The 13714-nt window shown below is 40.4% G+C and overlaps 2 protein-coding genes across 10 annotated transcripts in view; one reads left to right on the top strand and one right to left on the bottom strand.

The window, feature by feature from the left end:
- Window positions 1–809, top strand: part of TASOR (transcription activation suppressor) — a 75874-nt gene extending 75065 nt beyond the window's left edge. For all 3 annotated transcript variants that reach the window (XR_004426019.1, XR_004426018.1, XR_004426017.1), the window contains one exon: window positions 118–809. The gene's annotated coding sequence lies outside the window, so the exon portion shown is untranslated. The remainder of the gene's footprint in view (window positions 1–117) is intronic.
- CCDC66 (coiled-coil domain containing 66) overlaps window positions 1–13714 on the bottom strand; it is a 41501-nt gene that overhangs the window by 17534 nt on the left and 10253 nt on the right. For 6 of the 7 annotated variants that reach the window (XM_033140952.1, XM_033140953.1, XM_033140948.1 and 3 more), the window contains 9 exons: window positions 13287–13460; window positions 12256–12387; window positions 10879–11117; window positions 9809–9893; window positions 8708–8869; window positions 8043–8190; window positions 6219–6371; window positions 4621–5099; window positions 3158–3195 (listed from right to left, as the gene is read on the bottom strand). In XM_033140952.1, the coding sequence (XP_032996843.1) occupies window positions 3158–3195; window positions 4621–5099; window positions 6219–6371; window positions 8043–8190; window positions 8708–8869; window positions 9809–9893; window positions 10879–11117; window positions 12256–12387; window positions 13287–13460 (1610 nt within the window). Of the gene's footprint in view, window positions 1–1212; window positions 1489–3157; window positions 3196–4620; window positions 5100–6218; window positions 6372–8042; window positions 8191–8707; window positions 8870–9808; window positions 9894–10878; window positions 11118–12255; window positions 12388–13286; window positions 13461–13714 lie in introns of those variants that run through there. The other variant, XM_033140955.1, reaches the window with a different exon arrangement.

Below are 13714 nucleotides of genomic sequence, written 5' to 3'. Positions count from 1 at the left end.
AGAACCCTACACTTATCCCGTAAAGGAATAAGGTGAGGGGTTGCTAAAGGCTTTGAAGTTCTTGGTGTGTTAGAGCAAAACTACCTTACATCATTTACTGCTTTTTCCTCCTTCTAGGCCACTGAGGTAGAGAGAAGAGGCAATGCAGCAGGATTGACCTTTCTTTTGGGAGGCTGTCTGGGACCCAAACCATTGGATCACTGAAAACTACTGCTGTAATCTCTTGGCCCAAAGTGGAGGACATTGCTAATGCCACATTCTGTGAAGCTAGACCTGACAGTCCCACCACTACCAAGAAGGGAATGGAAGCGCATTGTGCTACGTTTGGTAAAGTTTGGCTTGATGATCCAGTCTTCTCTTCCAAGGACAGAATAGAAGCTTGCACCCCATTCTGTGAAGCTGGGCTTGACAATCCCACCTCCACTGAGTGGGAAACAGAAGCCTATTCTGCCAACGTGGGAAGATCATCACTCTCCAGTAAGTGAATCTGTGGTTGGAACTGCCATTGTATTCTCAGGTGGAGCAAGGAGCAGTCTTGGTAGCCATTACATGCCTCAGTTGGAATGTACAGACTCTCTGCTGACTTGTTGCTGCAGTGAGCAACCTGGTCCAAGATGGTGCTGCTGGAGACTGGAGTGTGGAAGAAAAAATGTGTGAACCAGAGTCTCCACCAATCTATTTTCCCTACTGTGTCTGAGAAATGAACAGCTGTATGTCTTTCTGCACCAAAACAGGCCAGCAGCATCAGGCACAGGCAAGCTTGTGTGGTGACACATTGTCTTGATCTGAATGAAACAAGAATGCATGTGTATCTGCATCTACTTCAGCAGCTACCAGAACCCCACCTTTTGCAGATCTGTACATTGTTTTCCAGATACCAGCATTTTATTTGCTTTTTGATTTGCTTTTAATATTTGGATTCTGCTTTTCCACAAAATATAGAGCTCAAGGCTCAGAATAACAACAACATTGGAAATTGGTGAATGTTTATATCAATGTAATTATATACAAACACGTAATAAAAGGCAAAAACAATTTCAGCAAACAATATTTCGATACAAACTCATTATAATTCAAACTATCCAAAATATTCATAATTTTGGTCACAAGGGAGGTGGGGCTGGTCTCATGTAGCAAGCACTCCCTTAAAAAGCCATACATCTCAGGGGTGTTCAACATGTAAGTGAGAATGTGTAGCCATAGCCAAAGGAAAGCTGAGGAGGGGTTTCCTACCCATTTTTTAAAAGAAAATTATGGACCTGGCAAGGATGTGAAAGAGAACAAGGTAGTTCTGCAGAAGGGAGCTCCTGAGAACCATGAAAGATTACTCTAGCAAAATTCCAACAAAAGGGCTCTGTCCCAAGGCGAGGCAGGAAAGGAATTGGAGCAGCCTCAGGAACTGGTTGAGTAGTCAAAGTTTGATCATGTGTCCTTGTCAATCCTAGATGATGGTGTACTCATTGTAACTCATTGTACTCCAGACGCATCCTGCATGCCAACCAGGGAACATCAGCTGTAACTTCATTTTGTAAATTAATTGTCTCAAATTGTTGAATTCTGATTACACAGAAAACAGTGGTGCTCCTCAGGTTTGATATTTCAGTGCCGTGTGATGATTGTTTCATATTGGAAGAAACCAGAAAATGGTGTTCAAGCAACCTGGCCACCAAATTCTGTTCCAAATTCCAGCTGAAGTTTCTGAATCATCTTCAAAGACAGTCCCACATATAATGCATGGCAGTAATCTAACCTAGAAGTTAGCAGAGCATAGGCTATCCCTTCCCTGTACAGATGGGGTGCAGCTGGGCCACCAGCTGAAGCTGATGGAAGGCACGTGTCACCAAGGCCACCTAAGCCTCAAGCGACAGCAAAGGATTCAGAAGTCCTCCCAAGCTATGTACCTGCTCCTTCAGAGAGTGTTAATCCCATCAAGAGCAGGACACTTTCTATCCATCCGGTCTAGGGAGATGCCCACTAACAGTGCCTCAGTCTTATCTGGATTGAGTTTCAGCTTGTGGGCTGTCACCCAGCCCATTACTGAGGCAAGACAACGGTCCACCATATCCACTGCCACACCTGCAGAAGCTGAAGTAGAGCTGTCAGCATATTGCTGACAATGTACTCAAAAACTCTGGAGAACCCACTCAGCAGTTTCATGTAGATGTTGAACATCATAGGGGAAAGAATTGAACCCTGAGGATCCCCACAATTATTATTATTATTATTTATTGAATTTATATACCGCCCTATACCCACAGATGAAATGACCATCCAAGTAGGACCAAAACCACTGCAAAGCAGTACCACCCAGTCCCAACTTGGTCAGCCACTCCAGGAGGATGCCATGGTCAATGACATCGAAGGCCACTGAGAGGTTGAGGAGAATTAACAGGAACACATTTCTCCTGTCCCCCATCAAAAGTCATCATGCAGGATGACTAAACCATTTTCTATGCCAAAACTGGGCCTAAACCCCGACTCAAATGTATCTAGAATATCAGTTTCCTCCAAGAACACCTGGATCTGGTCCACAACCACCTGCTCAAAGAGAGACTGGCAACTAGTCAGTAGCTACTTAGATCTTTCAAACCCAGGAAGGATTTCTTAACACGTAGTCTCATCATTGCCACCTTCAAGCAAGCAGAGCACCCCCTCTCTTCAGGACACATTCATCACCTCCCCTCCCTGCTACTTTTTATCAGTCAAGAGGGGCAAGGGTCCAGAGCACAAGTGGCTCGCCTGACTGATCCAAGCACCTTCTCCACATCTTCGCGTCTTACCAGTTGAAACTCATCCACCACAACAGGACTAGACAGTGCTCTGGACACCCCTAGAGATTCATCTGCTGCAACAGTGGAGTCAAGGTCCCGGCAGATGCAAGCAATTTTATCCTCAAAGTGCTTTGCACACCAGTTACTGCAAGCTACCATCAGTTGTGTTACTTCCTTTGGGCCAGAATGTAAAAGGTCTCATACTACACAGAAAAGCTCTGCCAAACAGCATAATGAGGAAGCTATGTAGTAGGCCTGGGTGATATACTGTATTTGTATATCGTCCAGGACCGGTATGAGGGGCTAACCGCAATGGTGGTTAACCCATTGTACTCCAAATAAATAAACAAATCATTAAATACTTTACTAGAGAAGGAGATACCTACCTTTGTTCACCTAAGTGGTTTTCTGGTGATTGTTCTTCCTAAAATAAGACCAAAATAAAATAAATAAGATGTAGCTTCTCACCCTCTGTATTTTGCATTTAATAATTCAGATAGCTTGCTTTTTCTCCCCTTTAAATAGTTTTTTAAAGCACCATTTAAACTTTCTTTGGAATTCCTATGGTACATACCAAAGGCTGTACGTACACACACACACACACACACACACACTCACTTAAACTTATAAAACCTTATTGCTGGTAATGTGTCACTCTCTAAACATCCTCTCATTGGTATGATATAAAGAGGAGCCAGGATGAAGGGATGGGGCTATACAAACAAGGGCTGGCTTCTCCCCAAGGCCTATGGGACTAAAATGGCACAGAAATTAGGGTAAGGCTAAGAACTGCACTAAGTGCAGGTGGGGATAGGGCTCTGAAAAGGACTGGAGTTCTTCAGGTCCTCACCCTACCTGTCGAATTTGAGGATATTTTATGTTAGGGGTGGCTAAGCTATGGCCCACCAGATGTTGCTAGACTCCAGCTTCCACCAGAGGGGAGCTATAGTCCAGCAACATCTGGATGGCCAAGACCAGCCCCTCCCCGCTTTAGTTTGTAATTATATTGTACCCCAGGATGGCAGATATAAAGGTTATCTCCTCATATCCACAGAACAATCCTGCAAGGTAGATTAGACATTAGTGTGTGATTGGTATAACAGCATTTTGCGGATATTTGGACCAAACAGTATCTTAGACTATTATAAATTCTTGCACAACATTGGAAGTCTTAACTCATCACACTTAAATTATATGTGGAATGAAAGTTACCAAAATATGAAATCTGGGTGCACATGCTTGCACAACGTAATAGTTCCTAGTAAATAGTCTTGGGACCTAAGGCCTAAGGGCGTTTCTGGATAATCAATTTACTATGTAATAAATGCAGTTTGTTTCTCACTTGTTGTATATAGTCAGCAGCTGTTCCCTTCTGGTTTGCATCTCTGTTGCAGCAGGGACACTGCATCTTCTAAGGAAACAACTATGATTCTTTCCCAACATAGCATATTCATTGCTAGCGGTTGCTATAGTATGTGAGATGCAAGACTGTCACAGGCCTCTGTTAGGATACACTTAGGGCATGGATTATTTATATGAGAAAACTCAAGATCTTGTGAATTTTTCTCATAGCAGTCTTATTTTAATTTTTTTTTTTGGGGGGGGGGGTTACATGCCCTTACAAAATTAAAAGAAAAAGAAGAAATAATCTGCTAATTTATTATATACTATCATGATCAAGATGGTGCTCAGATGGGCAGTAGTCTGGCACCATATTGGGCACTGTCCTATCAACATCTGTCCAGAGTGTTTGCAGTAAGAAATTATTAAAATCCATAGAAGAAACAAATGGTGGAGTACAGTATTGGCCTTTTGAGTACAATTTTATCATGTTTCTCAATGTATTCACCTTATTCTTAACATCACATTCATGCTGAAGTGAGGGGGATTCATCTGGAGAAATGCCTTTCTTTTGAGTGAGATTTCCAGGACTATTTCTTTCAACCAACTGAAGCAGTTCCATTTGTCGTCTAGCTTTCTTTTCTTCCCTTTGCCTTTGCATACATCTTGGATATTTTTCCGATGCTGGGATATACCTTTTGCAAGGTTTGTTTATGTTCCAGTCTGGTTTTTTCCAATTCCTTTCAATTGCCTTGCCATGCTTCTGTTTTTGTGCAAATTGTTCATATAGATTGCTGTAGCTGACAATATTCTCTTTTTCTGAAATCTTCTTTTTATCTAGATACTGTGTCTCTTTCTTGCACTTTTTGCTTTTGAAGTCTGCTTTATATTCTGCAGCAATACCTGGAGATTCACAGTCTGCTCTTCCCTTCCCAGTTTGCTTAGTGCAAATCTCAGAATTAGGGTGCACGTCAATGTTAAAAATATCTAAAAAATAATGATAGATATTTGCATTTCAAGTATTCATTTCACTGTATCCCTATTAAGTTTATTTAATCATCACTGAAATGGGAGTATCCCTTTTTCTTTGCATAGCCAAGCAACATAACAAGGAAAATACATTCAGAATTAGTAGGTATACATTTAAAACTGAATAGGTAATTCATTGCAAAAATGTACAAACAATTATGTTGATAGTCTACTGTGATAAGGAATATAAAATAAATTTACATATATACATATATGTGTGTGTGTGTGTAATTATTGGAATCAACTAACGGAGCATTTTAATGAACTATTTATATAAATTAATATCTAGTATTAATGAGAAAAACACAAGTGTATATGTATAACATCTGTACTTCTATTTCCTTTTCAATACAAAAATGAGGGAGGAAATGAAACACTAAAAGTGCAACCCTAAACAAATTTAAATCGCGTTGAACTCAGATGTACTTCTAAGTAGATATCCATAGGATTGTGCTGTGTGAAGTCCATTGTGTTGGTGATTATAAATCGTGTTGCTGTCCTAGTTTCCCTATGCTGTGCGCTGCTGCCAGTTATTGAGAGGAGAGAGGCATGTTGTGGGTGTAGAGCAATAAGCTTCCCCAACAACTGGTATTCAGAGGCATGCTCTATAATCAGGGCTATATTAAACTCTATTATTAAACTATATTATCAGTATTCTTTCCTTACATGCTGTAGTCCCACTCTCAAAAGCTACTATTAACTCCTTTGTAATCTTGCTCCATACATCCCCAAGCTGTACTAATTTCAAGAATGGGTGATAACTATGGATGCACTAATTTCTTAAATACGTACATCTTCTAATAAATATCATCAACTGTATCAAAGTGAACTTGGCTCCTCCTCAGTTGTTATTCTTAAACTTGCAGAGAGAAAACTTATTAGCATCTGATTTCCCCTTACACTTAACAGCACACCAGATTTAATGCTAATCTCAGTTCATCAAGAATGTCTGAAGTAGTCCCACATTAATGAGCAAGAATATGGGATCCCCCCCCCATCTAAACTTACTGTTTTACTAGTATAAATGGTAAGAGTGGCTATAGATAAGTTAATGGAACATGTAATTAACTTGTATACCTGTCTGAACAGCAGTGTCTTTCCGAGGAGAGAGAATAGTTTTGACATCCTGATTCATTAGACTGCTGTTCTCTCCAGAACAGTGATCATTATTATCACGAGTATCAAAAAAGCCATTCAGGTCAGTACAGTAACTCTCACATGGTACATCACCTAAAGGGAAAGGAGGGGGAAATGTATTCAAATACTGCTAACCATTCAAAAGTTAATGTTTCAAATAAACAGATCAGTTCATAATAATAATAATAATTTATTTGTACCCCGCCCATCTGGCCGGGTCCCCCCAGCCACTCTGGGCGGCCTCCAACAGATATTAAAATACATTAAAATATCACAGGTTAAAAACTTCCCTAAACAGGGCTGCCTTCAGGTATTTTCCGAATTACAGATAGTTATTTATCTCTTTGACCTCTGCTGGGAGGGTGTTCCACAGGGCAGGCGCCACTACCGAGAAGGCCCTCTGCCTGGTTCCCTGTAGCTTTGCTTCTCGCAGTGAGGGAACCGCCAGAAGGCCCTCGGCGCTGGATCTCAGTGTCCGGGCTGAACGATGGGGGTGGAGACACTCCTTCAGGTATACAGGACCGAGGCCATTTAGGGCTTTAAAGGTCAACACCAACACTTTGAATTGTGCTCGGAAACGTACTGGGAGCCAATGTAGATCTCTCAGGACCGGTGTTATATGGTCCCGGCGGCCACTCCCAGTCACCAGTCTAGCTGCCGCATTCTGGATTAATTGCAGTTTCCGGGTCACCTTCAAAGGTAGCCCCACGGAGAGCGCATTGCAGTAGTCCAAGCGGGAGATAACTAGAGCATGCATCACTCTGGCGAGACAGTCTGCGGGCAGGTAGGGTCTCAGCCTGTGTACCAGATGGAGCTGGTAGACAGCTGCCCTAGACACAGAATTGACCTGTGCCTCCATGGACAGCTGTGAGTCCAAAATGACTCTCAGGCTAGGTACCTGGTCCTTCAGGGGCACAGTTACCCCATTAAGGACCAGGGAATGCCCCACACCTGCTCGCACCCTGTCCCCCCAAAACAGTACTTCTATCTTGTCAGGATTCAACCTCAATCACAACTTGGTCTGAAAACAGGGACTGCTAAATACAGGGGTTGTGAATTATAATCAAAATAGTTACAGTAATAAGGAACTATAGATTATGGGATCTCTGTCCATCCTGACTATAGAGTCAGTCTGAAATTTCATCATGAAATTTGGGAGATAAAAAAGGCCACCAAGAGATGCAAATTCCCCCCATCCAAAATTAACCATGCATAAACTTTTCCTGTGTTTTTTTCATGGCTTTTTGGAGCAGTATGTTTCCCTTTTATGTGTTTCTTTTGATGCTCTTGCGAAACAAACAAAACCCAGGATTTCTGGGTCTTTACAGTAAGAGCCTAAGCAGCTAGATAGTGACATAATGGCACCATATAGCCAGAATTGAGGAGAAACAGAGGGCTCTAATCGCTCTCACTGTGACAGCCCCCATCACCCCGCCCTCGCTATGCCACTGAGGGAAATATGTACTTCAGAATTTCTAAGGGCCTGAAAAAAACTTCCAATTTCATTCAATAAACTAAGGATTATAAATAACCACACTTCAAGAATGAAATAACTAATACATGGCATGGCATTTTACAGGCTGAAAAAAGTTCCCCACCTGCATGGCAACCAGGGGGTTGTGCCAAAAGCTTTATAGAAAGGTGGGTCTTTGAAAATCTTCTTTCAGCAAGCATCATGAAAGGAACAATTCTTATTTGGGAGGCATTCTCAAGGAGCAACAAATCAACTCTGTAAAACTCTCACCATTTAAACCTGATACTTACCACCACCGATATTCTTCTGCAGTTTGGAAATATCATGCCCCTTCTGAGCCAAATCTTTAATACGCTGTTCCTGTTTTAACTTCTGCGCCAGCTCTTGAGCTCTTTGCATTGTCTGGTATAGCTCATTTGTTTTGACGGTCATTATCTCCTAAATGATAAAGGAAATATACATATAAGAACATTTAGGAAGGAACCAAGACAGAATCTTGAACTATATATATACCTCTACGACTTGCATATTATGTGAGCTTTTTAAAAATAGGAATGTGAACATCTCTATATACTGAGAAATGGGGGAAGTAGATTTTACTTGTAACCATACCTAGCAACAGCAAAGGTGGCTTGGTTTCTCAGCATGTGAGGGCTAAGCTGTGGGCAGCAATCTGAGGTGAGCTGAGAAGCAGAATCCACAGGACAAGCCTGTAGTTGGCAATGAAGATCAAGTCAGCACCAAAGGAAAAGCCAAGAGGCTGGATTACGGAGCAAGCCAGAAGTTAAGACTGATTAAAGGTTATAGGAACAAACCACAGCTTGGGAGGACCTTGTTGCTCAAGCAAGGTGCAATGGGAACAGAAAGCCATCTTATTCTCCTTCCTGTCCAGGAGAATTCAGTAGCCAGCCTGGATGAGCAGGGTCTGCCAAGGACCTGAAGATACTAAACCTACCTCTTTTTGCTTTTGTTTGAGCAGATCATCTTCAAACTGCTTCTTCATTAGCTCCTGCTCTTTTGCAAGTCGGCGCTCTTCTTCTTGTTCTTCTTGTTTTCTTTGTTCCTCTTCAAGTTGTTTTTTCTTCTGCTTTTCCTCCACTTGAGCCATTATGGCTTTCTAGAAAAATCAAATTGATGATAAAACGCTCTCAGGAATTAGGGATCAAATGTCATTTAGGAAAAAAAACCCTCTAAATGTTATACTTTTTGGAATTATTTCCTAATATATATTTTTCTATCTGTTTTGTTGTATTATTACCATAAGTCTTTTTTAAAAAATTCCTACATCTGGATTATGACTAAAAGTACTATGTTTATCTAGGACTAGGGGCTTTAAAATCATAACATAGCAAGATATCCCAATTTTTGAGCTCCAAAAGTCAGAGAAACATTTTCAAACCTATATTGTAGTGTTTTGACATGTGGCTAAATAGAAGGTTTAGGGGTAACACAGGAAAAATATATCCTTGTCTTATTTTCAGATATGAGAGGCATTTTGAAATGGATGAATTTTCAAACTAAGTAAGTTATATATTTTGATATTATTGTCTATTTTACACTATGTTGTAACTTTTCTGCACCTTGGGATGAAAGGTAGGATAGAAATGCTATAAAGAAATAAATAAAACAATGTTTCAGATATTGAAAGTGATTTCTTCTAAGAAAAATAAAAATCCCCTCCGACTGGTTTAATTTCCTTTGCTGTTCTTTTCTTTAATATGCTAAAGTGTTTTAATTATTTTTAATGTTTTGTTGGTTGATTGTTTAAGAAGGTTTTTTTTAATGATAGCAACCTCAAGCTTTTCATTCTAAAAAATAAACTCAACAGCAATACTATTAATTCTCCACCAGATTTGTTTAATCAGATTTGTTTAAGAGAAAAGAAGCTGTCTGTCATGGTCCTAACTACAATCCAAGCCCAACTACATCATTACACTTCCTCTCATTGCTTGTTCAGTTTATGCTTTTGGTCAGGTTTTAATGTTTTCTTCTAGTTAATAGAAAAAAGAGGAAATTAAACACACACAAAACCCTACATTAGAAGTTAGTAATCTACCTGATGTTCTAATTGTTTTTGCCGTCTCCTTCCTCTCTCCTCAATTTGAGCAGGATCCAGGAGAGCAGTCATTGAGCGAAGGAAACTGTCAACAAAGAAACATTTAGACACACAAACATTGTAACTGAAGTAAATACATTGCTACACAACACCCCAGTCTCCACAGCAGTGCAAGATTCCAGGGGTGCAGGCTCTTACCTAGAGTCTGTGTTTCCTTTTGGAAAATGAGGCACAGTGGAGACTGTGGTGTCTTTATGAAATCTGGTTTATTTACACATATATAGAACGTGAGCCCAGATGAAGAGAGTGCAGAGCATTCACAGCCCAAGAGGGCCCTGTTCCTTCTATTGCTGCAGCCTCTGATTCCAAGGGACCATGCACATTGTGTTTGCCCCTCTCTGCAGCATAAAACAGATAGCTCACCTCATGCTATGTGCTCCCCCTTCAGCTTCCAAACTAACCCTTTTCCCTCTTTGCTTACCTCATCACCCACTGCAATTCTGCCCCTCTCTCCTGAAACACTGGTCTTTTGTCTCTGCTAACTATTTTTCACCATTTTCTGTCCTGCCCAAAGTTAATGAGCTAATGACTAGCCATCATTGGTCCATGTGCCTCCAATGACCCACACTCACACGATAGCTCTGCTAAGATGGTCTGGATGATTAGCATAAACTGAATCTAGGGGTTTCCGTGTCTGGCAAAGTTTAGTCAAACCTAGATTAATTCTAATTTATACTAAATCCAAGAATTATAGGTAATTCACCCATAAACTCTGGCACCTAAAACCTGTAACAGTATCAACACATTGTACGGTGTAAAAACCCACCCAGAACATTTCTGCACATCTGTTATTACAGTGACAATATTTAATGTAAATTTTTATTTACTGACTTTTAATGAAATAAAACTCCTCTGAAGAAAATTATTCTAGAGTTTAGCACGTAAATAGAGAATGCTAACTAAAACGAAAACAAATGTACTGAACAGTTTCCAAAGAGCAAACAGCATTGTAAGTTATTATACTAATGAAATGTTGGCAGCAATTTGGGAAACCCAAGGGAGGGATTCACCTGGCTTTCTGATTTGGCTCTGAAATGTTTCCAATTGCCTTTCCTGAAATCTCCACTTCTGAAGGCGTAAGATGACATGCAGTTGTAGGTGTAAAAGCAGTCTGGTGCTGGGGTTCAGGTGAAAGTTGAAAAATTTCAGGCTGCTTTTTATATGTTGTATTTAATGGGTATTGTGAAAATGAATTAGCGTGATTCCTGAAAGAATCAAAATGCATTGTCCACTTGTCATGCTCTTCACCCTAAAGAAAATTGAAGGAAAAATATATATCATTTTTATGCACATCTCAGGTTTTCTGCTGTAAGGTCCTCAAAGCAGCAAACAGTATGAATTACTTACCATGAAAGTATGCATGTAGAATTATTATTTTAATTTTAAAGAAACTATCTAAAATATGGGAAACCATCTTAAATTAAGACAGTGTGAGGTACTCCCCCATCTGAGCTGACCACATCTCAGAGGGAAAACGAACCTTTTAAAACAGAGTTTGACTTACATCACCCTTTTTGCCAGTATACGTTCTTCCAGGTTGCCAGGTCACCTGACCGAGCTGAATGGTGTTCAGCTCCAGCGTGAGTCCCCCTTCCTGCTCCTCCGCCAGAATGCCCATTTTTCAGGTCTTACACCATCTTAAATTCCACCAGGCTCAGATTAGCTGGCTGGGTCCCATCTGAGCCGGGACAGGGAACTTACAGCGGCGTAGCTCAGGTGAGCAGGAACCAGCCAGCTAAACCATTAATCTGCCATATCCTAACTTATTCCTCCCAGCAGAGATAGGATTAGGTTTATGCCCTAAACAGCAAGCTACTGAATGCTTAGCAGCCAATCCCACAGAGATTAATGGGGTTATGAATACTCAACACTACTTAGCATTGCCCTTGTGCTTTCCCATTGTAATTTCTAAAAACATTTCTAAAAACTTGCTGGGCATTGGGCTGCAAGTTACTTGGCACTAGGTCCCTTTCTGTTCAGTAGAACTTTTAAATGTGCATAGTTTTGTACCAGGCATAGGCAAACTCCAACCCTCCAGATGTTTGGGACTACAATTCCCATCATCCCTAGCTAACAGGACCAGTGGTTAGGGAGGGCCGGAGTTTGCCTATGCCTGGCATACACAACCATCCAACAGCGTATTTCTCCAGCTCCTTGCAGAGAGCACTGGAGATATATCACAGCTATTAAAAAAATGAGTACATACTACTCCCTCCTTTGCTCTCCCAGCTCTGATATCATGTAGCCAACTCATTATATACTTGATGGCCTCACTCATGGAATTCTCCATTCTCTGGGTAATTTTTTTAACTGGGCCAGAGTGAAAGACATGGACGACATAAACCATTTCTCATTTCAAATTATTATCCTTCATAGACCACAGCTACCTTGGATAAATTACACTTTTCTTCAAGTTTTCGTAGTCTGTCAGCTTCTTTTTGTTTATCAAGTTCTTCAAGCCACTTCTTCTGCTGCTCGCGTTTTACAGCACTAAAAGGATGCTCTACTGGTGTCGCTTCCTAAAAGAAAAAGGCAACATCTTTTACTTCCATTTACTCTCAGATTAATCCATTTGATTAATATTTAGGCTTTATACTATAAAAGTAGGACACTCTGTACAGGTATGTACAGGAATGTGTTTGAATAATCAGAGCAACTATTTTAAAACTGGATCTCGATCACATCATTACCATGCAATTTTAAACAGCTGTATAAGTTCTGCTTATTGGCACTATTTATAGTGCATATGGGGGCCCCAACACTAGAGGGAGACCAGATTTCTATGGGCTGCATTTTACTGGATGCACATCACACGTGATTCTGTCCTTAAGAAACAGCTAAAATCCATAAGCAATTTCCTGGCTCACAATAAATTTTAAAAGTAGTATTTGGTTAGTGTGTTATCTTCTTTTCTGGAAATGCAGACAAAGTAAAGGGAACACAGTTGTCCCACAACAATTTCCTTATAAAAGTTAAGTCAAGCTTGTTTTATAAAATGGATCCCAGCATAGCATTTCATGTCCTTTTACGTAACTAGAATAAATGACATCTTTCTTAAATATACTTTTGAGTAAAATAATACTAGTACTGTCTTGATGGTTATTAAAATGAAGCCAACTTCAGCCTCCACACATCTAACATTCTACCACACTGGAGAGATAACATTTCCCAATTCAGAATAGCCTATGACAAAAGGACGGCAGGCAACCCCTCAAGAGTCTGATCTGACATGTTAGATTCTACTTCCAATCCTAAGAAGGTTAAATAATTCTACCAGTGTCCTAATGCTACTTAAGGCACCTTTGAATGATGCCTACTCAACCAAACTCATGAAAGCCACATTCGAAAAGCAGAGAAATGCACTGTCCAAAGTTTAGGGTTTAAAAATGTGAAACACTGCATGCAAATAAATTCTTACCCCTAACACAAATGCTGTTCGAATAGCAGCTGGTAAATCAGGAGAACTGAAACTAGAAAACTGTCCAGTTTGGCCACTTGAAACACTGGGTGAAGTTTCACTAGGCTCAGTGGTCAAAGTTCTACAAATGTGGGTATCTTCCGTTGCAGCACTGAAGTCATCTGAAAATGCCAACTACAAACAAAGTATCTTGGTGACTTCAAATGAACTGCTTTTTCCCGTTGGTGTTAAAATGTAAACATGTTTCAAGCAATTATATATTATGCAATTTTGTCCAGTTAAAAAATACACACACACCCATCACCACCACTGTGCATTAGGCATTACAATTAATTCTAAATGCCTTTGCAAGAGAACTTCATAAAGGGAGAGAAATTTTTTAAAGATGGTCCTGCAAAGATATTTGAAATAGGACATGGAACCTCCAA

The sequence above is a fragment of the Lacerta agilis genome, chromosome 2, assembly GCF_009819535.1.
Source record: "Lacerta agilis isolate rLacAgi1 chromosome 2, rLacAgi1.pri, whole genome shotgun sequence".
NCBI classification, from domain to species: domain Eukaryota; kingdom Metazoa; phylum Chordata; class Lepidosauria; order Squamata; family Lacertidae; genus Lacerta; species Lacerta agilis.
Note: the sequence above shows the minus strand (reverse complement) of the source record. Positions and strands in the feature narration are given on the sequence as shown.